Source organism: Podarcis muralis, chromosome 7 (genome assembly GCF_964188315.1).
Source record: "Podarcis muralis chromosome 7, rPodMur119.hap1.1, whole genome shotgun sequence".
In the NCBI taxonomy this organism is placed as follows: domain Eukaryota; kingdom Metazoa; phylum Chordata; class Lepidosauria; order Squamata; family Lacertidae; genus Podarcis; species Podarcis muralis.
This window is the reverse complement of record NC_135661.1, coordinates 23,429,426-23,455,816: the sequence shown is the minus strand read 5'-3', so window position 1 is coordinate 23,455,816 and position 26,391 is coordinate 23,429,426. Positions and strand designations below refer to the sequence as shown.

Sequence of the window (26,391 nt, the reverse complement as noted above, 5' to 3'; positions counted from 1 at the left end):
TAGAACTTAGGTGTTCAGCTGTGTTTTTCTTTAAACATTAAGTTTTTGAGATGTATTTTTTAGAAGTTTGTTGATGGGGTGGAAGCCCAGTTTCAACCTTCAGGTGCTTTAATGGACAGTGCAAAACTTTAAAAAGTGAGTGTCACTTTATAATTCACTTCATGTTGAAATGGCTCAGCAGTGATTTAATAGATTAGGTAGGGCACTGGAACTGTTTGCTGATTTAGTTGAATGGGCATCAGTTTCTACTTTTTAGGCTCTCTCCATCACCGACTGGGGCCAAAAGCTAGTCTGTTAGTCATGCCCAGGAAGTCATTGTGGACTATGAACAACTCATGTGGTTTCCGCTGGTGGCTGGTTTCTTAATCTTAACCACAAACACTTTTTACCACTTGTTTGACAGGATGGGGGGGTGAGTATAAAAGCCACTAAGGTGAGTGCTGCATCCATTTGCCACACCCACTACTAGTATGTGGCTCTTGGAAGGTTGCCTTTGAAGGAAGGTTGCCCTTGAATTTGAAAAGATTCCCCACCACTGACCCATATGGGTCTTAGAAGAGCCCTTACTTTCAGCCAATAGACTAGCTTATATAATCTGCATAATTTTTGATTGCTCCCTATGGCTGACAGGCAATGGAGTTTAGAACCAGTGCCCCATCCATTCCAGCCCCCTGTTCTCACAGTGGCCAACTGGGTGTACATCATTGGAAGACAACAAACAGGACCTGACTTTGTCAATGCATAGCTTGGAAAGGCATATGGGCACCCATTGTGATGAACTAGATCAGGCAGTGCTTCTGCCTGTCCAGTAACGTTGCATGGGATGCTCAGAATAGCTGCGACAGCAGAAGAAAATGCGGAGAGGTAATAATCAGTATCTCTTAGCGGGGTGGGTGTAAGCTGGTCTCTTATCCATGCCCTTGTTCTCTAAGCCAAGTGTTAATAGTAGTAGGAGTCGCTTTTTAACCGACTTGGGCAGTGGCCTAATTCTGTGTGCGTGTAGTCAGTGGTTTGATGGGTGAGTCCTTGTTCCCATAAAGCTGAGGTGTTTTTGCCCTGGCAGCTAACTGCATTAAGATGTTTTGGGGCAATTTTAAGCTGGTTGGGCAAAATTGGACTGTCCTTGCTTTCCTTGACTTGAGTTAGCTGCTTGTGCTAATCAAAATCTAAAATAAAAGGGTAAAGGTAAAGGTACCCCTGCCCGTACGGGCCAGTCGTAACCGACTCTAGGGTTGCGCGCTCATCTTACTCTAGAGGCCGGGAGCCAGCGCCGTCTGAAGACACTTCCGGGTCATGTGGCCAGCGTGACGAAGCTGCTCTGGCGAACCGGCACCAGCGTAGCACATGGAAACGCCGTTTACCTTCCCGCTATAAAGCGGTACCTATTTATCTACTTGCACCCGGGGGTGCTTTCGAACTGCTAGGTGGGCAGGAGCTGGGACTGAAAGACGGGAGCTCACCCCGCTGCGGGGATTCGAACCGCCGACCATGCGATCGGCAAGTCCTAGGCACTGAGGTTTTACCCACAGCGCCACCCGCATCCCTAAAAATAAAAGGGTAGAATTGTGTTTAAGGGGAAAGCAAGTGGGCAGGATTTTAAAAAATGGGGCGGATTGTGTGTGTGTACCACACCCCACTTTTCAACTTAGACTGGTTCTCAGCTGATAACTAAAATCCATAATAAAAAGTTAAAACGCTAAATAAAAAGTTAAGTTATAACAGGGATACGTTGGGGTGGGGGCGGTATGTATAGCAGCCTCCCAGTCACCAAAGCAGGGGTAGCCAATGTGGAGTCTCCAATTGTTGTAGGACTCCAACATCTATTAGCCCCAGTCGGCATGGTCAGTTAGCCAGGATGAGGGGAGTTGTAGTCCTAGAGACACCTGGAGGATGCTGCATTGGAGGGCACCCTAGAGGATGATAAGACAGTTTGGCATAGTAGTTAGTATGCTGGGCTAGTACTGAGGTGGAGTCTCTAAGGTGGTTGGATGGCACCATGTACTCCTCCTTCCAGGAGCTCCTGAAGGCAAGCTAGTGTCAAATGTATTGCTATGCTTTCCTTTGGACCACATCAGCGAGGCCGTGGGGGGGTGGGTCTTGTTGTCTAGACAGCCCCGACCCTCCAGACATACTGCCCCAGGGAGGTCACGTGCTGCTAATGCACCCCTGGAGGCATACTCCATTCAAGACAGAAGGATGCCAACAATAACTAAGGAGACCCATGTTCAAATCTCCCTTCTGTAATGAATCTCACTAGATGACATTGAGCCAGTTCCACGCACATAGCCTAACTCATCTCACTGTGTTACTGGTAAGAATAAAATGGTGGCTGGGAGAAGAGCCATGTATACTTTCCCCAGAGCCCCAGACTATTCTCCCCCTCCAACAAAATAGTGTGGGTGGGGGAGACTTCTCTCTGCTGGCCAGTGGTGGGAAAAGGCCAGCTTCCTTGGGAGCAAGGAGTGCAGGTAGCTGTGGAGCAGGGCTGGGTGGAAAGCTTGCCTCCTCAAGTGATGGTTTCCAGCTGCTTTTGCTTCCAAGAGAAAAAAATATCAGACCTCCAGGAGGAGCTGCGTGTGGATTTGGGTAGATGGGAAGGAAGGTTGACCAGCCAGTGGTAAAGGTTCTCCACAAAAAGCAGGTACTTTGCCTTTGATCTGCTAAGCAAAGTGTTAACCCAGGAATAAGGGTCCAGGAATATTTGACCTTCTAAAGGAGGCATTGGTGGAGGAAGAATGTGATAGCTTGACAGAGCAGGATCCAATTCCCGAAGCAGGATTTGCAAGCTGCTGGAGGATTATCCCTTGCATATTGACAAAAACAACCACAAGGGAGTGAAATAACATACCTTGATTGCCAGTAAAAACCAGAGAGCCATCCAGTATTTAACCTAATCAATAATGGTTTCACCTTTCCAGAGGAGCTGCATTAACCTTTTAAAAGAAAAAAGGGGAATAGACAAAGGCTAGTGTTGTTTTCAGTGTGCTGAGAAAAAGTTGTCATTGGATCTTAATTACAGAACATATCTGCCGGGCATGAGATGGCTTTTTTTTTTTTGCTTTTAATCTCAGGACTACTTTGCTAACAAAAGCTGCAGTATTTCAGCTGACATGTCATATTAAAGTTGTATTTATTATCCCTCCTGAAAAGAAACCTGTGCTGGCTACTGGAGCTGATTACTCTAAAATGCTTTGTATCTGAAAACATGGGGGGGCATCATCATCAAGTCCTCTCAAAGTGTATAGAAATATTTCATCTTCTGTAACGTGGTGGTGTCTAAGTGCCCCATATTGAAAAACCTGTACCATCTTTTGACCTCTGCTAGAGCTTTTTCTTCACTGGTCCTGGTTGCTGTAGCATCATGTTACATTTCTTTGCAACAAGGAAAGCTCATTGGTAGAACACCTGTTTTGCATGTAGAAGGTTCCAGGTTCCATTCCTAGCATCTCCTGGTAAGGTTGGGAAAGACTGCTTCATTGAAATCTCAGAGAGCAATTGCCAGTCAGTGTATTGAACTGGCAGGGCCAAATTGTCTTTCTTTGCTTCCTGTGCCTTATAGGAAAGGCCATAGTTCAGTAGCTGAGCATTTGCTTTCTTTGTAGAAGACCCCCAGTTCAATCCCCAACCTCTCCAGGCATGGCAGAGAATGTCCCCTATTAGCAATTCTGGCAAGCTGCTGCCAGCCAATGTGGACGGTATGGAGTCAGGTGGACTAATGCCCTGATTTACGATTCTCTGCCATGGGAGGTTTTCAAGAGCTCAAGCCATTTCTGAAAATGTTCAAAGATGCTTGTATTAGTAGGGTTGAGAGTTTATGACCAGCTTCTGTGAATCCCGGCTTTATAGCCTTAATAGTTGCTTAATAATCATCATCTCTGCTCTTTACAGAGCACCCAGTAAAAATATAATTGTTCTTTTAAAAAATACATGCAAACTAATGTAAATATAATTTTGAGAATTATAATTATAAATTATATTTCTTGTAGCTGCTAGACTTTCTATTACACAAAAAAGGAGGAATTTAAATAATCTGTCTCTTGAGCTGTGATATAAAACCTTACGAAGCCTCACAATTGCTGGAAAGATAACCTGTAACATTTTCATGATGAAAGGCAAAGAACCAGTAGAGTAATTTTATGCAAGTTAGTGGGGCTTTTTATCTTACATTTCAAGTAACAGTCTGCATGACCACTACCTGCACCTAAAAAAGAACTATGGTGCACCTAAATTATGTGTAGGTTTAATATACCTACAGTGGTGTCTCGCAAGACGAAATTAATTCGTTCCGCGAGTTTTTTCGTCTTGCGGTTTTTTCCGTCTTGCGAAGCACGGTTTTGGAAAAGTTTTGGAAAAGCTTCAAAAATCACCAAAGTCTTCAAAAACCTCAAAAAAGGCTACCACACCATGTGCTATGAGTTGCTCCTCGAAGTCAAGTCGCAACTGTATTAACGGTTTTAAGAAAAAGGAAACAAACTTGCAAGACGTTTCCGTCTTGCGAAGCAAGCCCATAGGGAAAATCGTCCTGCGAAGGAACTCAAAAAACCAAAAACCCTTTCGTTTTGCGAGTTTTCCGTCTTGCGAGGCATTCGTCTTGCGAGGTACCACTGTATATAGAATTGTACATACCATTATTGTGTATAAGTATCTCTCTGATGACTTGCTGTGTTTTTGTATTGAAATTTTAGCAGTCAAATTAAAACTAAATTTAGCTGGCAATCAACTTAAAAATAAATTTAGCTAGCAATCAAATTAAAAATAAATTTAAAAGATCAGTAGGAATTACATGTTAATAACCAGTTGAAGGGCACATTTTCAGCCTGACAAATCTTCAGCAAGAGTTGAGAAATTATAGTGATAAAAATTGTAGAAGGATCAAAAACTAGAAGGCATGTAAAACACAGGGTTATATCCAATCAAGTTATACTTAGGGTAGACGCATTGAAATTAATGAACCTATGTGATCCATTTCCATTCATTTCAGTGGATCTACTCTGAGTAGGACTGATATTGGATACAACCCCACTATTCCTTCCAAGCTTATCTAATGAGGCTGGTTCCGAAGATTCTCTGGCATTAACATCTTTCTTAATATTTCTGTATTTCTTTCTCCATGAGTCATTTTGGTGGAACACCAGGTATTCTGTAAGACAGATCTGACACAAAATATAAGTAACTGTAAAACATTTTTAAAAAGCAATAAAAATGGCAAGAACAGCCATTTTTAAAAGACCTTGGCCCTGTATACCTGAAGGAGCATCTCTATCCCTATCGTTCAGCCCAGACACTGAAGTTCAGCTCCAAGGGTCATCTTGTGGTTCCCTCACTAAGAGAAGTGAGGGAACTAGGCAGAGGGCCTTCTTGGCAGTAGTGCCCTCCCTGTGGAATGCCCTCCCATCTAAAAGAACTACACAACTTTTGGAAGACATCTGAAGGCAACCCTGTATTGGGAAGTGTTTGATGTCTTACTATGTTTTTATATGTACTGGTAGCCACTCAGAGGCCAGATGGGCAGGGTATAAATAATAAAATCATTACTATTATTAAGAACAACAAATCATGGCAACAAATGGATTAAACAACAACAACAACATAATATAGGCAGTTGTCCCAAAGTTTCTACGTTTAAGGGCATTGTTTCCTGAACAGGGTTGATTGACTGGGCCACTGTGTAGAGAAGCTTCAAGTTTGGCAAATGCCCTGTGATCAAGAAACATCTCTCCCCACCCCCCAACCAAATTTCACAAATATCTAGGCATGAGGAACAGCCTGCAGTGTAAAGTTTGTACATTGCATCTTGAATGTTAGTTGGTCTGAAATAATAATCTGTGTCCAGCATAACTAGAAGAGCATCATCTCCCATACAAACTAACTTTGAACCTTGACCTCTGTCGGAAAGTCATTTCTCTGGATCCCCCATCTTGGATGAATTAGATATTCTGTGAGGGCCTCTTTGATTTTGGAATGGGACGACTGATCTCTGCTGTTGCTTTTAATTGTCAGTTTCTCCTAATGTTTTTGCTGTTACATGCTTGTCAGACGCACTAGCCTACTTCTTCATCAGTATGTACTTTATGTGACTCTGTTAGCCAGAACAGGGAAGAATGACCACCTACCAATTCACAAAAATCTTTGTTTCCTTGGTGCTTGATGGTGATCCTCACTCATCCCAGGAGGCTTTCTAAGTAGTTGGTTTGTCAGCCTGCTGTACACAGTCCTCATTCTTTTTTAAGAGGTGGTGAGTGCGTTTTAAAATAACCAGAACAAGGAAAGGGTACATTTTTATCTTGCTCTTTTCTTGAAGTCATGTGTTCTCCCCTTTCAAATACTTATTTAAGAAGAAAGCCAGGCTTTTCATCAATTAGGGTTTTGAATCTACTTTCAATATTGTCAGCTCCAAATGAAAAGTCAATTTCAGGCTGCAGGCAGCTCATGTGTCAAGGACAATTCTTTTCCTCAGATGGATTAAATGTGAGCTTGGCTGTAACGCTGTCATAGCTTATCAGGGCACATGCAGCAGATTCTGGCAGGTCTCATGTAGGTAGGGCAGAATATTGTATTTCAAGCAAACCAACACAACTTATCCTTGCTTATGTGACAGGAGATTAGCAGTGACTTGGCTAAGTGACTTGGTTGATGCCTTTTGAGAAAGAGATTGCTTTTAGCTCTACGTTCTTGTTAAATGTTTCAACAACCTTCGTATATGCCAGAGGACGCTTGGGGTGGAATCCGAACAGGGAAATTCTTAAGCATGTTACCAATTCAAATTTCTGTTGGGTTGCATCCAACCAAATCCTGCTCATAGTAAACCTATTGAAAGTAATTGGCCTAAGTTACTCACGTCCATTAATTTAAATAGTTCTGTACCAAATAGCAACCTGCTGTCCTGATTTGGTTTTTCTTTCTAGATAGCCCAGTTATCGATACTGGGTCTCTTGGAATGAAGTGTTGACATAAAAGCATTGAATTTTGGAAATTTGGTTAGTTTGTCTCATTTTCAATGACTCAGGTCACAACTTTCCCCCCTTGCAGAAAGAGACCTGTGTAAGGCCTAGTAGAATCTTCTTCCATTTCTGCTCATCCCTAGCTGGCCTTTGGAACCTGTATGCATTCATACAAATCCAGTGGATTCAAATTCTTTAGATGTGGTTCCTGCATTGCTGGAGGTTGGACTAGTTGACGCTTGGGGTCAGAAACCCTGCATTTCTGTGATTCCTATACTGTAGCAACCTGCTTATTGCAGGAATGAGGGTCCCCATGCATGCATGCTTCACTTACGCAGTCTTGCTAGTTACATGAACATGATGAAATGCAAGAAAATGTGTCAACATCCCGGGCTCTGAATTGGCCAGTGCACTGCATGCACCATGTGCCCATGCGCAGACCAAAGGCCAGCAAGGGAGAGAAATAAGAGGACTTCATTGGGCCCTTCCCACTCAGAATGTTTGACATTCAAATCAGCTAAGGACATCTAGTTTTAGTTTTAAGAATTTTGCAAAATTTTGTTACGGTCTGCCACAGCTGCTCTTGAAGAACCTCAGTCTGCTTAAAGGGCCTTTAAACATCCAGAAACAAGAGTTACTATTGTACTGTTAAATGGTTAGTTCCCACCCTGAACCCAGTGGGCAGATTGGATTAGAATTCAATAACTCTGACCTCCAGATGTAAAACTGCCCTCCTGCTAATTTCTTGTGCAAGAAGGTATGTTCATCTGAAGTTTGAAATTTGGCACTCTTACTCTTTTAAATACAGGAATAAGTTATAATTAACCTACTCTGTATTAATATCCAGATTGCATTTTAACAGGCTTTCTGTTGAAAACATCAAGGATTAAATAATAATAATCCAATTCCAATGACACCAAAAAATCTGGTTCTTTTAAATACATTATCTGTCCTGAAAAGCACTTAATCATATTAACCTTTCTAAAAGATGATTTATTAATCAAATTGTAAGACCAAGATAAGAGTTTCTGCATAATTGAGAATTCTTCTAGTGTTCTCCTGTAGGTCACGTCAACTAGATAATTTGTTCTGTGGCGTGGGGGTGGAGAACCCTGCCACCTACAAATTTATGCAATAATGACAAAAATAATATAATTCTTTACACATGAAAGACTTGACTCCTCTTAAATGCTTGGCTCCTGCTGTTCATGATGGGTGAAAGGGGAAATGGCATTTTTATTTCGCACTTTCAAGAGTGGCTGTTGCTGTGACTCATTTCATTCATTGTGTCAGACCTGGCCTTGAGCTGATTAGGGTTCAGATAAAACCCACTCTGTGGCTGGAGTTTTCAAAAGTACAATGAGGAAGCCACGGATTAGAGTTGCTTGCATGGTCGGTCCTTTCAGCTTCATAAATTAATCCCTTTCTCCATAGTACAGGGGCTTCTGTAATGATGCCTGTGCCTGTTTGTTCAGACATTGTGCCAACTGTTTTTTAAATCCATGTCAAACCACAGCATCTGATTCTTCCATAACCATGGTTAAGCAGGATGTCTGAATTGAGCCTAAGTTGCAAGTGGCAGCTTGGATGCCAGACGTGATAGTGGTACAGTGCAGAGCTTGTAGACCACCTGACCTGTAGTCAAGGCCTACAGTTTTGTATGGCACAACACCATAACTTTCATATAACTGGTAGGTGGGTGCGTATAGATTCCATATCTGTCACACTCCAAGAGCTCAATCAAATCCCAGAAATTTCAACTTCTCACCAAAATACTTACAAGCACCAACAGGGTTTCTGGTGCAGCACAGTCCAAACAAACCAAGGCCATACACAGGGAATTCAGAAGCAAGGCTAAGGAAAAAAGATCCAAGGTCAATATCTCAAGGTAGTCTACACAGTGCAATTCAGCCAGGAGGCCTAACTAGAGTTGGGTACCAGGAGCCAGAGACTGGAAGGTTCAAGAAGGAAGCTTTATATACTTGGGTATCCTAAACCACACCCTAACCACAGCTGATGGCCTGAAGGAGTATCATGGATTACTTATGCATGAGTAACCTGCAGATTCCTGTAGATGCTTGCTGTGCTGTTGCAGGGACCTAAACCTTGTGGTGCTGTTGTGGACTGGGGTGTGGCTCCACCGCCTCATTTGATGTCATGAGGCTCTTGTTCAGGTGTTAACCCAGAGGGCCCCTCAAGGGGATCTTCAGCATTGGAGTTACGGGTCCCTGCCTGTTTCTCAGTGGTGTCAAGTTCATCCTCTGAGGCCTTCATGCCTAGCACAATGTCATGGCTAGACATGGCAGTATTCAACATAATGCAAATAAAACTTGTTTCAAAATTGCATTTAAATATTCTTTTTTGGTAACTCTATGGTTACCAAAGATGCTAAGATGTAGTAGAAGAGGCAGTATATGGCATGTTATTGGAGGTTTAAATGTAGAACGGTAGACTTCATGTTTGGTATATGGAGCATTGCATTGATGTTAAGCAGTGATAGGGAACTTTTGTGGACCTCCAATATTTGCTGGACTTCATTTCCCATCAGCTCCAGCCAGTGTGACCAGCTATCAAAGATGATGGGAGTTGTGGTCCAATCACACGTGGAAAGCCACAGCTTCCACGAGGCCTGCTTTTAAGGCTGTAATGCCACAAATACATAGTTTGGAAGACATCTCAATGAGCTTCTCCTTAGTTTTTAGTCTTCACCTGCAAGTTTAGGAGTTTTTATATGCTGCAGTTAGATTAGAAGAAATACTGAAAGCACATAGCTGTGGAGTTTGGAGTCAGTGTGCAGGGTTGCCTCTGTAGCTTTAACATTCTGTTCATGTCCAAAAACAAGCCATATTAGGGACACCTGGTGCGTTACTTAACTTGATGAAATTCCTGGTTGGCTGCTGTAATCTACATAAAAACTGAGCAATAGGGCATATCTTGTCCTGCTATCTGTGACTGAGTGTCTAGGTTTACAGCAGCAACGGGGAACCAGGCCTCTCTCGTCAGTTGGAGCTATTCCCCAGTCCACATACCTCACTGGCCCTGCTTTGCATCCCGAGTGCTTTTGCCTGACTGGAATGTGTCCTTCAGCTCCAATAATAACCTCTTTCTTGGCAGGAAAGAGGACGGAGAGCTGGGTAAATGTGTGTAGAAAATAGTCCACGAGACAAAGGTAGCATTTGCATTCATTGTCAAGCCACTTTTGCCACTGGCCCCATACACCACTAGCATGTGGCCCTCAGAAGGGATTGTGGCCTTGGTTTAAATGAATGATGTAGGACAGGGCTCAGCAAACATAACATGTAACAACATTCCACTAGGTGAGCAGATATTTGAGAGGGCATGTGAAGGGCCATCTTTCCCATGGGTTCCTGGGGGGCATTCCTGCAGCTGGAGGGATGTGAGGAGGGAGACCTACTGCGTCTCCTTTTCTTGTGGCCAGAATCACAGGCCTGCTTCTTCCCTTGCCAAGCTTCAGGAATGCTCTCCATAGAGGTTTATGGTAAGAATTTCCATTTTTCTCACAAAGCTTGGGCCAGATTAGCTTTGATGCATGGCTTCACACTACCAGTGTGAAAATTACTGCTGTTGGCATAATCTGGTCGTTCTTGAATGCTGGAAGAAGACACTCTGTAAACTACTTCAAAATGAATCATCTTTTTGTCAAATTGCTGCTTCATGGGGGTCTTTTGGTGAACATGGTGTCCCCAAATGGACGTATAGCATCAAAACATTACATTGTATCTAACGTAGAGCCATTGAAATAATGGAAATGGCTAATTTGGGTTGAATCTGTGTAGGTAGGACTTAACTGGGTACAATCTGTTACACTTTTAAATAAATACAATTTTTTTCTTGATATATTCTTCACCTTGCTTTTCTCTCTCTGTCTTAGTTAACAAGCACAAACCGTGGATTGAAACAACTTACCATGGCATAGTTACAGAAAACGACAACACAGTACTGTTGGACCCCCCATTGATAGCACTGGATAAGGATGCACCTCTCCGTTTTGCAGGTACGGGCATCTTGGTATTTTATTGCTAACTGTTGCGTGTCTTTTGAAAGTGTGAGAAATTTGGGCCAGAAATCACTCATGTAAGGTGGCAATGCACTCATTAGACTAAAGTCTAATGTGCTGTTATGCCAAACTAGTGATTCCAAATGATTAGACAGAGCTGGGGAGATAACCAATACAGTATTTGACAGGGACAAGTACAAAAATCCACACCCAGGAATGAGGGAACACACAAGGTTGTATCTGACTTAAGTTGTACTCAGAGTAGACACACTGAAAGTAACAGACCCAGATTAGACTGTTAAATTCAGTGGGGCTACTTTGAGTAGAACTAGCATTAGATACAAACCACAGTTTGCCTGTACAAGGTAGGACAACCTGGTTAATAAGTAGCACTTCTAAGAAGAACATCTAAACTAGATTTGAGACAGTTATGTCTATGGTCTACTTCAGAACTTTTGGATTGAATAGATTCAGGATTGCATTAATTGAAATGAAAGAAATAATATGACTTCTGTTCTCTGGATGCATGTTTCAGAATAGTTTCACTATTTAGACAAGATTCAACATGTAGCTAAAATTACAAGAGGCTTCCGGCATTTTGAAGACCTAACAGGTCTATTATGGCATAAGCTTTTCTCAGTGAGAGTCCACATCCTAAAACAAGTCTGATGTCGCCTCTGTTCCATGACGGCATATGCCATAATAAAACCCTTTAATCTTTAAAGGTGCCACAGGGTTCTGTGCTGTTTTGGATGCGATATCCAGTGATCATTTGTTAACAAGTCAGGATCTGTGCCAGTGAAGTCTGTTGCAGCTAAAGCAACAAATGTGGTTTCCCTTCTGGAACTGTGCAGCTACTTCCAGTGTGCTAATGCAAGAAGAAACACAGCAATCATGCAGAGAGAAAGAGCTGACACTAATTGTGTAGAGGGGAGCAGTGCTAGAAATTAGCCAGGCGTGTTTTATGACTGGAGTGGGTCCGATTGCAACCATGTGGAGATCTCTGGATGCCAGGTTGGCAACTGACATCTCCATCTGGCTGGCCCCTCCAGCTTTCTTTAAGCAGGTAAGCAGGAGAGTGTATTTATTGCATTTATATCCCACCTTTTCCTCCAAGGAGCACATGGCTTGCCCCCTCCTCAGTTAATCCCTACAACGACCCTGTGAGGTAGGTTAAGGGGCTGTGACTGGCCCAAAGTCACCCTGTGACTGAGTTGGGGATTTGAACCCTGATCTCCTAGGTCCTAGTCTGACACTCTTAACCATTCTACCACACTGGCTTTCTAGAGTACTTCTGCTGTGGAGGAACTATGTAAATTAAGTAGGTAAATATGGGGAAAGCAAAATGTCACCTAGAGAAGGATCTGAAATATTTTCCTTAAAGCTTGAATTTGTTTTATTCTGTATTGTTTGATTTGATGTGTTGTAAACCACTGAGATTTTTTTCTTACAATATAAAGCAGTATAGAAATGAAATTAATAATAACAACAACAAACACCACACTGGGGGTGGGGGGAAATGATGCCAAATATATCATTGTGGTGGTGCCATTTGGCGATTAGCTTATATATCGGTGAGTTTCTAACACTGGAGAGGAGTAGAACACTCACCATAATTGTTGTGGGAACTTGAAGAGCATTTTGACAATGGATGAAGCAGCTGTTGGGAGTTCTTTATGAAAAGAAAAGCTGGAGATGCACCATTATGTACAGGGAAGGGGGCTGTACTGTGTTGGGGTTAAGCAGCTGGACTGGATAACTACCAAATATCTGCAAGACCTCCTTCTTCCCAACAGACCCTCTTGGTAATTCCACTGCCCTCAGAAATTTGTGGTGGATGCCCAGGAGAGGGCATTCCCTGTGGCAGATCCTAGGTTGTGGAATTCCCTCTCCATGGAGGGGCATCTAGCACCATTATATAGTTTTCATCAAATACTGAAGACGCATCTCTTTACCCTGGACACCTGAGATATATACATTTACAAGACCCACCCTATTCCCTTGACTAATTTGTTTTAAACTGTTTTTAATACTGAATTTTAAATAGTTGTAGCCTGCCCTGGGACCTCATGGTGAAGGGCAACTTAGAAATCGAACAGTTTTAACCTGTGGACAATTTCTTCTGCTACTACTTTGTTTTGCTAGGTTGTTACCATCATCAGCAACTTGCTTTAAAGTCTACTTTAGACAATAAAAGGATTAAAAAACACATCCCACAGGTTGCCCCTTGATTGATCAGACATAAGGAGATTATGTGCAGGAGACCATTTGGTGTCAAGTCTATTCCTTGCTATTAACGTAAGCTTTTAATTAGTGGTTTGTCTGAATAAACCTTTTGCTAAGTAAAATCTTTTACAGGACCAAGTCCCTGATTGGGAAACCAGTCTGGCAATATTCACAACCAGCCAAAATGTTAAGATAGCAAGTTCATTGCATTTTTTATGTCTATATTTCATTCTGACCCGTACAAACCTGCCACACTTTGGTTTTCAAAGACACACCAGTCTGTTCTATTGAGAGCATGGGCTTTATTGTAGAGATTAAAGGGGTGGGGGTGGGATTGTTTTGATTAGTTTGTTCAGCTCCAGGAACAGTTTGCAGTCCAATTTTCCTTATTGTTTCAACGTTTTCTATGCTTCTTGCTTCAGAAGGAGAGCTAAGGGTTGGGCATAGCTGCCCTGTCCAAGACCCTTTTATCTGTAGTTACAAATAAGTGAATCTGAGACTTAGGCAGACAAATTATGTCCTTATTGTAGCTTAGCAGTAGAGCACCTGCTTTGCATGTAGAAGGTCCCAGGTTCAATCTCTGGCATCTCCAGGTAGGGCTGGGAGAGAACCCAGTCTGAAACCCCAGAAAACCGCTGCCAGTTATTGTGTACCATACTGAGCTAGGTGAACCAGTGGGCCTGATTCAGTATAAGGCAGCTTCCTTTGTTCCTAGGACATGAGGGTGTAAGACAGGCCTGCTGGACCAGGCTAGTGGACCATCATCCTGTACTTATAGTGGCCAACGAAATGCCTGTGGGAAGCCTGCAAGCTGAATATGCATGCAGCAGCAGCACTCCTATCCACCTTTGATTCCCATCAACTGGTATTCTGGGGCATGATTCTCCTGTATAATGCACTGAACTACTGAGTACATAAGGAGTACAGTGATCTCTCAAGTAAACTTGGAAGTTGTTGGACTCCAACTCCCATCAGCCCCAGCCAGCATGGCCCAGTGATCAGGGATGATGGGAGTTGTAGTCAAGGAACATCTCAAAGCTCACATGTTCCTCTACCTATATCCCACAGTTAAAAAAAAAAAATGTTCCCATGGGTGCGGTGAACATAAGAAGAGCCCTGTGGCTCTGGGTCAGACCAAAGTCGCATCTAGTCCAGCGTCCTGTTCTCACAGTGGCCATGCATAAGAAGTCCAAACAACAGCACTCTCCTCACTTGCGATTCTCAGCAACCGTAATGAGATAAGCTGTTCTCTTCTGTCTCAAATCAGAGAGAGAGATAAAAACTCTGGAGTTAAACAGAAGCTTTAATATAGTGTGTGTGTATAGCTTGCTTACTTCCAAGAAGAAGTAAATACTTTGGGTTGTGTCCCATTTAAATGAATGGACCTAAAGTTCATCATGTCCATTAAATACATTGGATCTGCTCTTGAGTAGGACTAGCATTGCCTATAACCTTTTCTCCCAGCTATTTTCCCACACTCTCCTATATTAATAGTGGTGTGTTAAAAGTAGGAATTTGCCATTGTGCATGATTTAAGTCTCCATTTTAAGGGACATGCTTGCATACAGGATATAAAAGTCCGCATGCAGCATGTCTAAGCATTGTGGATTCATCTTTTAAAAAATAACCCACAAAATTTAAGCCTTCTGTCAGTATTCCTTCCTCTCTCCCCACTTGCAGTTTATAGGAAGCTCATGTTCCGGTGAGTGATTGCTGATGTCTGCGTCTCTCCTGGCTGTGCTGCCAGCCCTTGTTTGTTTAGAGCAGTGAGCGGTGCTGCCATCCGGGCTGCAGCTGGCGAAATGTGTAGTATGGGAGTTTAATTGATAGGCAAAGAGGGGAAGCAAACAGCCCTGCTTGAGTCAGTGATCAGAGAGGGGCGTTGGCCTTGTCAGTTCCAATTAACAGATAGGAATGGATAATTTCCTGTAACTAGGTTTGCTGGCTAATTGTAAATTGGTAATATTGGGCTTAGGGCAGGGCAGGGAGAGCTTTTGACATCACTCAAGCAGGAATGTTAGGAGGAATCTGCCTTGGTATAAAGGTTTGGTATACGTGTTTCTTATATATTGTGGCATTTTATGTATTGTAATTTTGCTGTTATTTTCATTGATTATAATAAATGATTCATTGCAATTGTTGAGAGTGAATTTCTGTTTAATACTATTTGCTGATATTTTGAGAGTTAATTTTAAAGTACAGTATACAGTAGTTATATTCTAATGGATTATTGAATATTACTTGGTAGAAGTCATTTATTTTAAGTCATATATTTTATTATGGCTTATTTCTACTGAATTGCAGTGTTATAAGATGTGTGATCTTTGTTGTATGTTTTGTTATTTCTTCAGCTGGTAAACCGCCTTGTAAACCTAGAAAGGTGGTACAGTATACAAATTAAAAGCGAAATGAAAATTAAATGAAACAAAAACTTGAATTATCGGGCCCGTGGCTTCAAATTGGGTTTTTCTTTCCAGCTGTCATTTGTTTTCATCTGTGTACGGATGAGGTTGGAGTGCAGATGGAACAGACTAGTTTTTGAAGACTAGACAGTTATTTGTGTCCACCCCAGATCCTTGGAACTGTCACGTTTAGAATAGATAGGTGTGGGGCTGTCCTCTGCCACTACTAAACAGTGGGGGGTGGTCCATTAAGATGAATATGGCACTGCCCTCAGCCAGCCCCTGCCTGTCTTCTTGCTTACAATCAGCCTAGGGATTGGTCCTGCCTGTCAGCTTCCTCTACCTTAGCCTCAGGGTTGCTCTTTGGTAGAATTCAGCAGGGAGGAGGATGGGGGGAAATATAGAATCATTTGCCGTTGCCTGGCTGCTTTCTGGCCTACCAGTCCCGTGGGTGCCACTGTTGAGCAGACAAATAATGGTCAGCAAGCTTCCTTAAAGGGCATCTTCTCCATCTCTGAAGGTAGAAAGAACTATAGTGTAGAATGCCGCTACCATAGGAGGGTATCACTTACCTCTGAGAAGGGGAAGAAGGACCATAGCTCTGTGGTACATCACCCTGCTTTGCAAGAGAAGGTTCCAGGTCCAGCCTCCACAGCATCTCCAATTCATTGGATCAGGTCAATTAGAGTGGATAATTAGGGACCAAATTGGCCAGTAGTCTTATCTGGTATTAAGTACCTTTGTTTGAGTGGGAAGGCACTACAGAGGTGCAAAACTGGAGCACTCTGTGGAAGACCTTTGCTTGAGGTCACATCACTTCCAATTATGTGTACCTGCAAGGAATATACCTGCATGACTGCAGTTCATCAAAAGTGTAGCTGTTTCTAATGGAGGGCACTGTCCATTGGTTGGAGAACCCAGAATCTGCTCCAATCTTGACCTTCCAATTTTCTTGATTGTAGGTAAATCCAATGCTGACTGCTGTATTTCAGCATTGTTTTAAGAAGCTGTATTTTCTGGTTCCCTGGTTGTTGTTGTTTTTAAACAGTGTTTTAACTGTGCAACTCTGGCAGAAACATTATACCCATTAATTGTGCCCTGGAAATCTGGAGCACATATTGAAACTTTGACCTCTTGTCTGTTCAATTATTAGAATATGCAGAACAGTCCCCAAAACACTCCTTTTGGCCAGATTATGGGTGCTGTTTTTTTAAGACTCCCTAATGTGCTCAGAAATGTTTGTTTGGGTGAAATTCCTGGCCTTTCTGTAGAACAGCGAGTGGCCAAACGAGTGCCATACTTCAAAGCCCAATTAGTGACATGCTTGGAATTTGTCTGGCTAAATGCTTGTTTCTGTCCTCCCTCTCCCCAGGGTCGATGTAGAACAGGGTAACTGAGTTGAATTCAAAGAAATATTTCTATTTCAAATACTCCAGGCCGTAAATTTCAAATATTTGCCTGTTAATTTTGCTTTGCTCATGTGCTTCACATGAAAGTGAAGATTGGCCAGTGTGGAAAAAGGGGAAAAAAGAGTTTCTCAGTGCATCTTGAGCACCGCAGTCAATGTTTGGAGAATCAAGGAGTGTTCCTGGATAGATTAGTTCTGACAGAGGGATGCCAAGAAGGGTGATGCTCGAATCGCCTCATGGCAAAGGTTGGCATTGACTGGCATTGACAAAGGAGTTTAAGAGACCAATTAAAGTGGCCAAGAGCTGTGCAGTCTTTTTATTTTCAAAAGCCAGCCCAGGCAACTGTGTCACAGTAACACACTTCTTTCTTGTCTGTCTCTCCCCCCTCCTCCTCCCCACCCCGCTTTGCTGTTGGGCTTCTTGCCATCATGCCGTCCTGCAGCCATAGACTAGGCTCTTAATGTTTTCATGGGAATGTTTGCTTCAAGAAAGCATAGTGTTTTTGAAGCAAAAGCAACAGAGTGTATTGTGGCACCTTTTTAAAGGCGTAACAAAATTTTATTATGACATAATCTTTTCATTGGACCTAGTACAGGAGAAAATCATTCAGGTGGGAGTTGAGCGGCAAGGAGATGTAAAAATTGCAAACAGCAATCAATAAGAACTTTAAATGTAAGTTAAATAGTGAAATCTGTTACGGTAGCAGATTGGTGATAATACGATCCTCTCACCAGTGCTGAGTAAATTAACATCTTTAGTGGAACAGGAAACTATTCACAAGCAGTTATTGATAAAGAAGAATACAATGTGAAATAGCTGAACTGCAGTTCATCAAGAAGTTCTGTGCCATCCCCTGTGAGTTAAATTGAGATAACTGCTTGAGTTAATCAGCTTACCAATGCCAAATATCTGTGCTGTCTAGTACTGTTTCTCGTTGATGGTGATAATGCAGTCATCTCTGCAATGCTCAATAAAATGTCACCAGTCTGCCATTTCATGGCTAGTCATGAAAGTTTATGCCATAACACAGCTTGTCCTTAAGATAGGAAAAGACAGTTGATTTTTGCTGCAAGAAGCTAAGACAGCTACCATTCCCTCTGGAAATCATTCTTGAAACTCATTCCTGTGCCAGAACTATTGGTACTCTAGCATTTTCATGAGCTTTTTGTATTCAGCCCTCTGGTTGGGGAACTTGTCTGAAGTCTACTTGCAGCAGTGCAACAAGAGGTTTTGTACCCTCAGTGACCCATTGACTTCCCAAATATACTGTCTTGAGTTCCTTTCCCAGGAGGGGGCAATATTTGCTGTGCCTGGCCGATGAGGGCAGAATAATTGAGTGGGTCTTAATTGAAAATCAAGACTTTTTTTTAAAAAAAAAAGTCATGTGTTTCAGCATTGATTTGGGTCCAGTTAATTTTAATAGGACATTCCTATTTCATGCATTTCTTTTGAGAGTCATTTTTATTGGAAGAGGTAGTTGTAGTGCCTCATGCAAGCATCCATTTAGAAGTAGCATGTGTCACCTTTCAAGGCTTTTCCACATTTAACAGAGACAGCATATAATGGCTGTTACAAGATGGCATAATGGCTGCCAACCTGGATGGCTTTAAGATAGACTCATGGGACATCAGTGGTTGCTAGCCACAGTGATATGTTCTACCTCCACTGTCAGAGTCAGTGTGCCTCTAAATACTAGTTGCTGAGATTCACAAGTGAGGAAAGCTGCTCTTGTGCTCAGGTCCTGCTTGCAGGCTTCCCATTGGGGCATCTGTTGGTACCCACACAACCTTTAGATAACAGGCATGTAAAACTTCTTAAATGAGTGAACATTTTTTAAAGTGAAGTGCATTGCTACTTCTGCTGCACAGACTCACTTGCATTTGGAAAGCAGAAGGCTTAATGGGTTGGTGGAGCTGCGACAAGCGCGTGGGTACCGCTCATCTTTCCACAGCCCTTTCTGGCAGCAGCAGTTGCACAGCCTGGTGGCCAGCTGAGCTAGGGATGCAGGCTGCCATGGTTCAACATTCAGCAAATGCTTTGGCAGCCCACTTTGCACCCTGCCGAGCTTTCTCTGCAGCCGTGACTTCCTAATGCTTGTTGGGCAAGACCTGACACATTTGTTCCCCATGGTGTGGTTTGCCGTCCTGTAGCATAACAGACAGCAAGAGATGACTGCATAGTGTGTCTGACTAGATAGACCAGGAGTACATAACTCACAAGGGTAGAGCATCTGCTTTGCATGCAAAAGACCCAGGTTCAATTCTTTGGCTGGGAGAGACCCCTTCTTGAAATCCTGGAAAGATGCTGCCTGTTTGCAGACAACAAAGAGCCACAATAGACAAACCAACTCAGTATAATAATAATAATTTATAATAATTTATTATTTATACCCTGCCCATCTGGCTGGGCTTCCCCAGCCACTCCAACCAAATATTAAAATACAGTAATACACCAAACATTAAAAGCTTCCTTAAACAGGGCTGCCTTCAGATATCTTCTAAAAGTTTGGTAGTTGTTGTTCTCTTTGACATCTGGTGGGACGGCGTTCCACAGGGTGGGCACCACTACCGAGAAGGCCCTCTGCCTGGTTCCCTGTAATTTGGTTTCTCGCAGTGAGGGAACCGCCAGAAGGCCCTCGGCACTGGACCTCAGTGTCTGGGTAGAACAATGGGGGTGGCAGCTTCCTTTGTTTCTATGAGGTTATGTTTCTAATCTCCAGCGTGTGGGCCAACTTTTACCTACCATGCCGTTCCTGGAAAATCACACCCATTTCCTCTGCCCTTCAAGCCTCATTCCCTACCTACACACCTCCAGTTTTTCTTTCTTAGTCTGCTGATGTTGGATGCCCTGCCTTTGTACCTTCCCTGTGTCCCAGAATTGCTTTCAGAGTCCTCCATCTGCCCCCTTGTGGGATCCCCCCCCCCCCGTGGGATTCTTAATCCCAGGCAAACTGACAGCTTCACCTTCCCTCACAGAAGTCTAACTGCAGAATGTTTAGCACCTGGGCTGCCGCACATCCTGCACTGCCACAGCAGCTCAACCAGTCAAGTATTGAAGGCTTCCCTGCTACAAGTAAATATGACATTGATACAATAGGCAATGTATTGGGGTGGCTGTGGGACTTGGTCCTAGGTAAGTTGGCATAGGATGGCAACCCAGATCTCTTTTAAATATAGACATAGTTCAGAACAAGTATGTAAACTGCAAAGTACTGGAAGAAGGAAATGAGTGATGTTGAAAATGTGTTAACGTGAAATGGCATCTTTGGTGTCTCTGAACTTGAAAGAAAGAAAGGAGTAAGGTGAAGATCTGGTTCTGACCATTTGATTCTGATTTTTTTTAAAAAGAGAAATGTTCGAAGGTTTTCTGTGTAAATGTCTACATCTTTGACCTTTTCCTTATTTGCTCCCTTTTCAGTCTTTCCTGTATTACTGACTTGGGTTTATCTTTTCTCCCTTTAGAGAGTTTTGAGGTGACAGTCACCAAAGAAGGTGATAAAGGGTTCTTTCTATCCCCCTTTTATGAATATTAACCCACTAACTTTGGTTATGAAATGGGGAATCAGCACTTAAACAGAAGATCCTGTCATGCTCTTTGACCCCATTTTATTATCCCAGTTTTTTCCTCCCCGATCCCACCACCCTCAAAATATATTGATAGAAAAATGTTATGTAACCAACCCTTGGCTAGAAATATCGGTAAATCAGACATCCATTTGAACTGTGCAGTTTAATACCTAGGCTGTGTATAGTTCTGGTAAATGTGTTTTCTGAGCGTTTTCTCTAATAGTTTCCCTTTCTGGGGGTGTTCTAGTCATATATTGAAACAAAACGTTTGCCAACTGAAGCACCGAATTGTATACTGCATACCAGCAATTCATGGTATAGATTGTTGGTCACTTTGTATACAACTAAGCTGGATACAACTAAGCTGGACTTAGTTGTAGCCCATTCAGGTATAATATTTGTAATCTTGGAGATGGAGATACCCACAAACATGTTTATTCTTTCAGCCTCCCTTGCTTTCCAGCTTTCCTTCCCTTTTCAGAGCTAACCATGGTGCTTGGTTACATCTGTACTGAAGCAACAATGGTTAGTTTCAAAGTGGTATAACCACTGTAGGCTTGCACACTCTAGTTTGAAACTTAACTGTGCTTGTAGTATTAGTGGAGATGTAACTCTGCACTATGGTTAGCTCTGAAAAGGAGAGAGAGGCGGCAATTATGTGTGAGAAGGAAGCCGAGGGGAAAGAGTGTGTGAGCAGGTGGAGCATCCTGAATCTCACACGTACGCACAACAGTACGCACAACAGTAGAAATAGTTTGTCCTTGCACTGGGCCTATATCACTCTCTTCTATTTATGTTATGGTTTAGGGCTGAACCACAAAGTAAGAGTATAAAGGACAGTTCTAAGTTAGTAGGTTGAAATGGATGCCTGAAAAAGTTGGTATTTCTACCTTTTCTCATTCAGTAGTTCATTCTGATTCCCTGACTTTTTTTTTTAAACGCCAGGTACATTGCACAGGAAGACTTTGTCCTTTTGATCAATTGACAGAATTTATGTTAATTGTGGTGCTGAATCTTCTATATACCTTGAAGCTTTTCTTTCCATCTTTTCCCCCTGTTCCCTCTCCCGACTTTGTAACGGCGCATTATAACCTCCTGCTCTGGTCAAAATCCAGCAAAGCTGCCCAGCTATTTCCCAGTAGCTTGGCATAGAAGATATCTCCCCCACCCTGTGGCCTTGGCTGTTCGCTCCCCTAAGATCTCTTACTCTTTTGCCCTAGAGTGCATCTCAAGTACTCCTGTGAAATGCCTGTCTACATCTCTCTTTCTCTCTCTTTTTGTATTCCTGCATGAATGGATGCAAAGTAAAAAAACCAGTTGCTTGGAAAGCAAAATGTATGCCTTTTTATTTTTATTTTAAAAACAAAGTTCCCGGAACTCACCCATCTTTAAAAGCACAGTTGCCTCTTTGCTTTGTCCACAGACCCTCACAAACCCCTGGCTGCACACACATACAATTGCATTTAAAAAGCAAACCAAAAAAACAAACCACCCCGCTGTTTCATGCTTTGTTACCTGGAAATGCTAACTGGAGTTACTTTGAATCTCATAGGTGAGATTTGTGGGTTTAAAATCCATGGCCAAAATGTCCCTTTTGAAGCGGTGGTGGTGGATAAATCCACCGGGGAGGGGATGATCCGATCCAAAGAGAAACTGGACTGTGAGCTGCAGAAGGACTACACGTTCACCATCCAGGCCTATGATTGTGGGAAGGGCCCAGACGGAGCAAATATGAAGAAATCCCACAAGTAAGTACAGCGTGGGAGAGAGGGAGGTGGGAGGCTCTGATTTAGGCATCTTTTCCCCTCCTGACAGGATGCGGTTTCTTCTTCTTTGTAGTCTGCCCTTGAATGAATGAATTAAAACCGGCTGGCGACAGTGATAGATGCTCAATGGGTGGTCTTGGTACCAGAAGTGTTCCCAGCTGCACCCGGACCCTAAATTGCATTGATCTGCCCATACATTACCTGCTTGATTAAAATCATTCTGCCACATTCATAAGCTGCCTGTTTGCCAGTGCATTCAAGGCCGTTTGCAGCCGTAAACAATGATTTGGGTTTTAATAATAAACGTGGGGTAGGAGGGAAAGAGGTAAATAAAGGTATGTTCAGTGGTAGAGTATCTGCTTTGCATGCAGAATGTCCCGCCCCAGCATCTCCTGATAGGGCTTAGGTAGAGACACTCTGTCTGAAACCCTAGAGAGCTGCTGCCAGTCAGTATGGACTATACCAGGCTTCCTCAACCTCAGCCCTCCAGATGTTTTGAGACTACAATTCCCATCATCCCTGACCACTGGTCCTGCTAGCTGGGGATCATGGGAGTCATAGGCCAAAAGCATCTGGAGATTGAGGAAGCCTGGACTATACTATACCCTCCAACATTCCTCGGATGAAAATAGGGACAGTCTATTCTGCATTGTTATCACTGCTTAAGCATTGACAAAAGTTATTAGAGATTTTCTTTTCCCCTCAGGCTTCCCTAAATGCAATGCATAAATTCAAAGATTTCTGTGCTTAAAATACAGCAGTTCTATGTGTTTCCTCTAATAGATGAAACCAGTTGTTCCACCTAGCTCAGTATTGTCTATACTGACTGGCAGAGGCTCTCACGGGTTTCAGGCAAGGGAGTCTTTTCCAGCACTATCTGGAAATTCCAGGGATTGAACTTCCTTGGGACCTTCTGTATGCAAAGTGGGATCTCTATCACTAGGCTATGGCGCTTTCCCAAGTGCCTTCCCAAAAGCTGGTACTCTGTCATACCTCGGGTTACACCTTTTCGGGTTACGGACACACTGTAACCTGGAAGTATCAGAACAGGTTACTTCTGGGTTTCGGCGCTTGCACATGCGCAGAAGCGCCAAGTTGCGTCACATGCGTGCGCAGACGTAGCGCTGCGGGTTGCGAACGTGCCTCCTGCACGGATCATGTTCGCAACCCGAGGTTCCACTGTATTGCATTACTTTGCTTTCATTTTTTAAAAAATATAATATAACTTTTATTGAGTTTCAGGACAAACACAGAAAATATACAGAATAAAAACCGTACTGTATTCAGAACTCAAAAATATTGGTTCCCCTTCCCACCCAGAATCCACTGACCCTCCTCCCGAGAGAGCTTAATGTCATCAGCACACCCAAAGCCTCTTCATAATACTTGGTTACAGCAGGACCAGACAGATTAAAGGGATTCAGTACATACACCTGTCGTGCCTAAAAGAGCCAGATGCGTATTGGGTTGGAACAAGGTTTAGATGATCTCTAAATCTGTAGTCATATCCCATTCTCTAAGATGTACCTCTTGGATTTGCTCCTGTGCATATCTTGTACAGCTTGGGCAGGGTGCTGCTGCTGACACCCAGGTGCTCTCCAGCCTCTTAACATGGTCCAGAAGGCTTTGGTTGATGGGCAGCCTAATAATGGAATGGATGAATGAATGAATGAAAGCATCAGTGCTCTTCTCCAATACACAGAAGTGGGCCCTGATGCTGTAGACCACGGGTGTCAAACACAAGGCCCGCGGGCCGAATCCGGCCCGCCAGACCTTGTCATGTGGCCGGTGTAGCCACCGCCGGCCGCCAGCCTTCACCTTTTATTCTCACTTTTTTTTTTTTGACACAAGAAAGCCGCCTCTTCAGTGCATGTGCGGCAGCCTACAAGCCAGAGAATGTCTGCCCTCTAGCAGCGCCGGCCGTTCTACACAGGAAACCTCCACTTTACATGCATTCATGTAAAGTCCTACAGATACAACCGGCCCTTTGAGGGTGACCAAACTGCTGATGCGGCCCCCGATAAATTTGAGTTTGACACCCCTGCTGTAGACCCTTTAATATGTTGTATGGAACAGGCCCGTCCTGGGTGTGCAGTATACATAGGGTCCCATTTTTTCCACGGCATGCAAAAATTCCCTCCCTCTCCAGCACACAGCAGTCTTTATATACACTGTTCTCTTTCACATGTCCACAAAGCCGGCCAAAAGCATTTGTTCATTGATGGGAAACAAAACAGTGGGTTCAAGGAATCTAAAATATGTAGTGGATCTTTTTGTACACCTACTTAGGCTCCCGCTGAAAAGAAAACTCTTATGCGAATGAGACTGATGCTCTGTATATCATAACTTCAGTGGCTAGAATACTTTATGCAAAGGCGTGGGGTAGAAAACGGAAGCCTAATAAACTATATCTAATAAAGCATGGGAGCAGGTAAATATTGGTAAGCTAACAGATATGCTATGGGGGTAGAGAAATTGAGAGAGAATAATTCATGGAACCGAGTAACTTAATATCTCAAAAGAGAGATGGGAATTTCAGGACAGGGAATTGATTACATGTGTTTAGGAGGACATAAAATTAATACAAATGAGGAAAAATCAAAAGCTTTAAACAAAATAAAGAACAAGTCAGACATCAGCCCCAAGTATCCTTTTTTAACTCTTATTCTAGCTCTGTAATAGTAAAATTATTTAATTCTATGCAAGTTTTGAAATTAAAGGCTTTAAATATTGCTGTTCGATTGTATGAAATAATAATGTTTATTTTTTAAATGAAACTGGTGCTCCAGACAGCGTTTGCATTTCCAAAGCTCAATTCCCTATTGATTTATTCTGTGTTTTGCTTACTGATAAGGGTCACACGTTTTTGTAATAACTTTTGAGTACAAGAGGCAGTCTCAGATATTCTTTATAGGTTTTCCTATTAAATATAAGCTATTGTAGTCATCTTTATGGTGGCAAATTTTCATGCCTTTAAGAAATGAGCTCACTTGGCCTTTACTTCAATAAATCTTGAGTTGTAATAAAAGCTATCAAATCTGGCTGACCAGGCCAATTGCCCTGTCTTTATTCAGTTCCCGTGATTCATTAGATGCCATTTATAGTAGGGAAAATAAATGACCGGCACCACATTTGCAAAGCCTGAGACATGAGAGTAGCTTTGGATGTTCCATGGAGGGACAGCGAGTGCCTTGCAAACCCTATTCTTCTTTATCTCTGTTTAATGTGCATTAGAGATGCAAGGCATTACTTGTTCCTTTGCCCCATTGTGCCTTCTTGAAACTGCTCTGTTGCTTGCTGCCAGGCATGTAACTCCTAGGTGCTTGAAGCTGAAAACTCCAGACAGCTGTGTTGCTTGTCCTCTGACGGGGAAACGATAGCACTCCCATCTGTGTCTTCCTCCCTAGTACAGAGGTAGTCCAACATTGTGTCCTCCAGATGTTGCATTGCAGCAAGACTCTTAGCAACTTGGCTCTGCAAGGAACCCACAGTGCATAGTTAGACTATGCAGCCCCCTGCCACAGGGGGCAGTGATGGCCACCGGCTTGGATGGAGGGCAGCATGTTGTCTGCCTTTGCCTAAGTAGATAGAAGGGCCCTGGGGAGTGTGGGATCAGTGGATGATTTCCTGTGGGTTGATCTAAAAAAAAACCAACAAGCTGCATTTTCATTACTCTCCCGTGTACTGGAATAGCTAGAAAGATAAAGTAGGCAGTTGGTTGAAATCACATCTCGGACTTGGACTCCTTATCAACCCACATGTTAGTAGCCTCCATGTTTCAATAATAATAATAATAATAATAATAATAATAATAATAATAATAATAATAATAAATAAAATAAATACAGCTGTTATTTTAATGTATTTATATTCTACCTTTCTCCTAGTTCGGAATTCAAGGTGGCTTATAACATTTAAAAACATCACTATAAAATACAGAGTAATAAAAGTGAGCTAGTTGAAAAGCAATAGTTAAAATACATTAAAGCACATTTAAAACCAGCATTGAAATACAGTTTGCCCTGACAGCGGCCCAGTGGTCAGCATCTTCTGCATCTTAGTT

The 26,391-nt window shown here is 42.7% G+C and overlaps 1 protein-coding gene across 4 annotated transcripts in view; it reads left to right on the top strand.

The window, feature by feature from the left end:
• CLSTN1 (calsyntenin 1) overlaps positions 1-26,391 on the top strand; it is a 61,893-nt gene that overhangs the window by 9,372 nt on the left and 26,130 nt on the right. For 2 of the 4 annotated variants that reach the window (XM_028740723.2, XM_028740725.2), the window contains exons 2-4: positions 10,834-10,956; positions 20,458-20,487; positions 22,115-22,310. In XM_028740723.2, the coding sequence (XP_028596556.2) occupies positions 10,834-10,956; positions 20,458-20,487; positions 22,115-22,310 (349 nt within the window). The remainder of the gene's footprint in view (positions 1-10,833; positions 10,957-20,457; positions 20,488-22,114; positions 22,311-26,391) is intronic. The other 2 variants (XM_028740726.2, XM_028740724.2) reach the window with 1 other exon arrangement.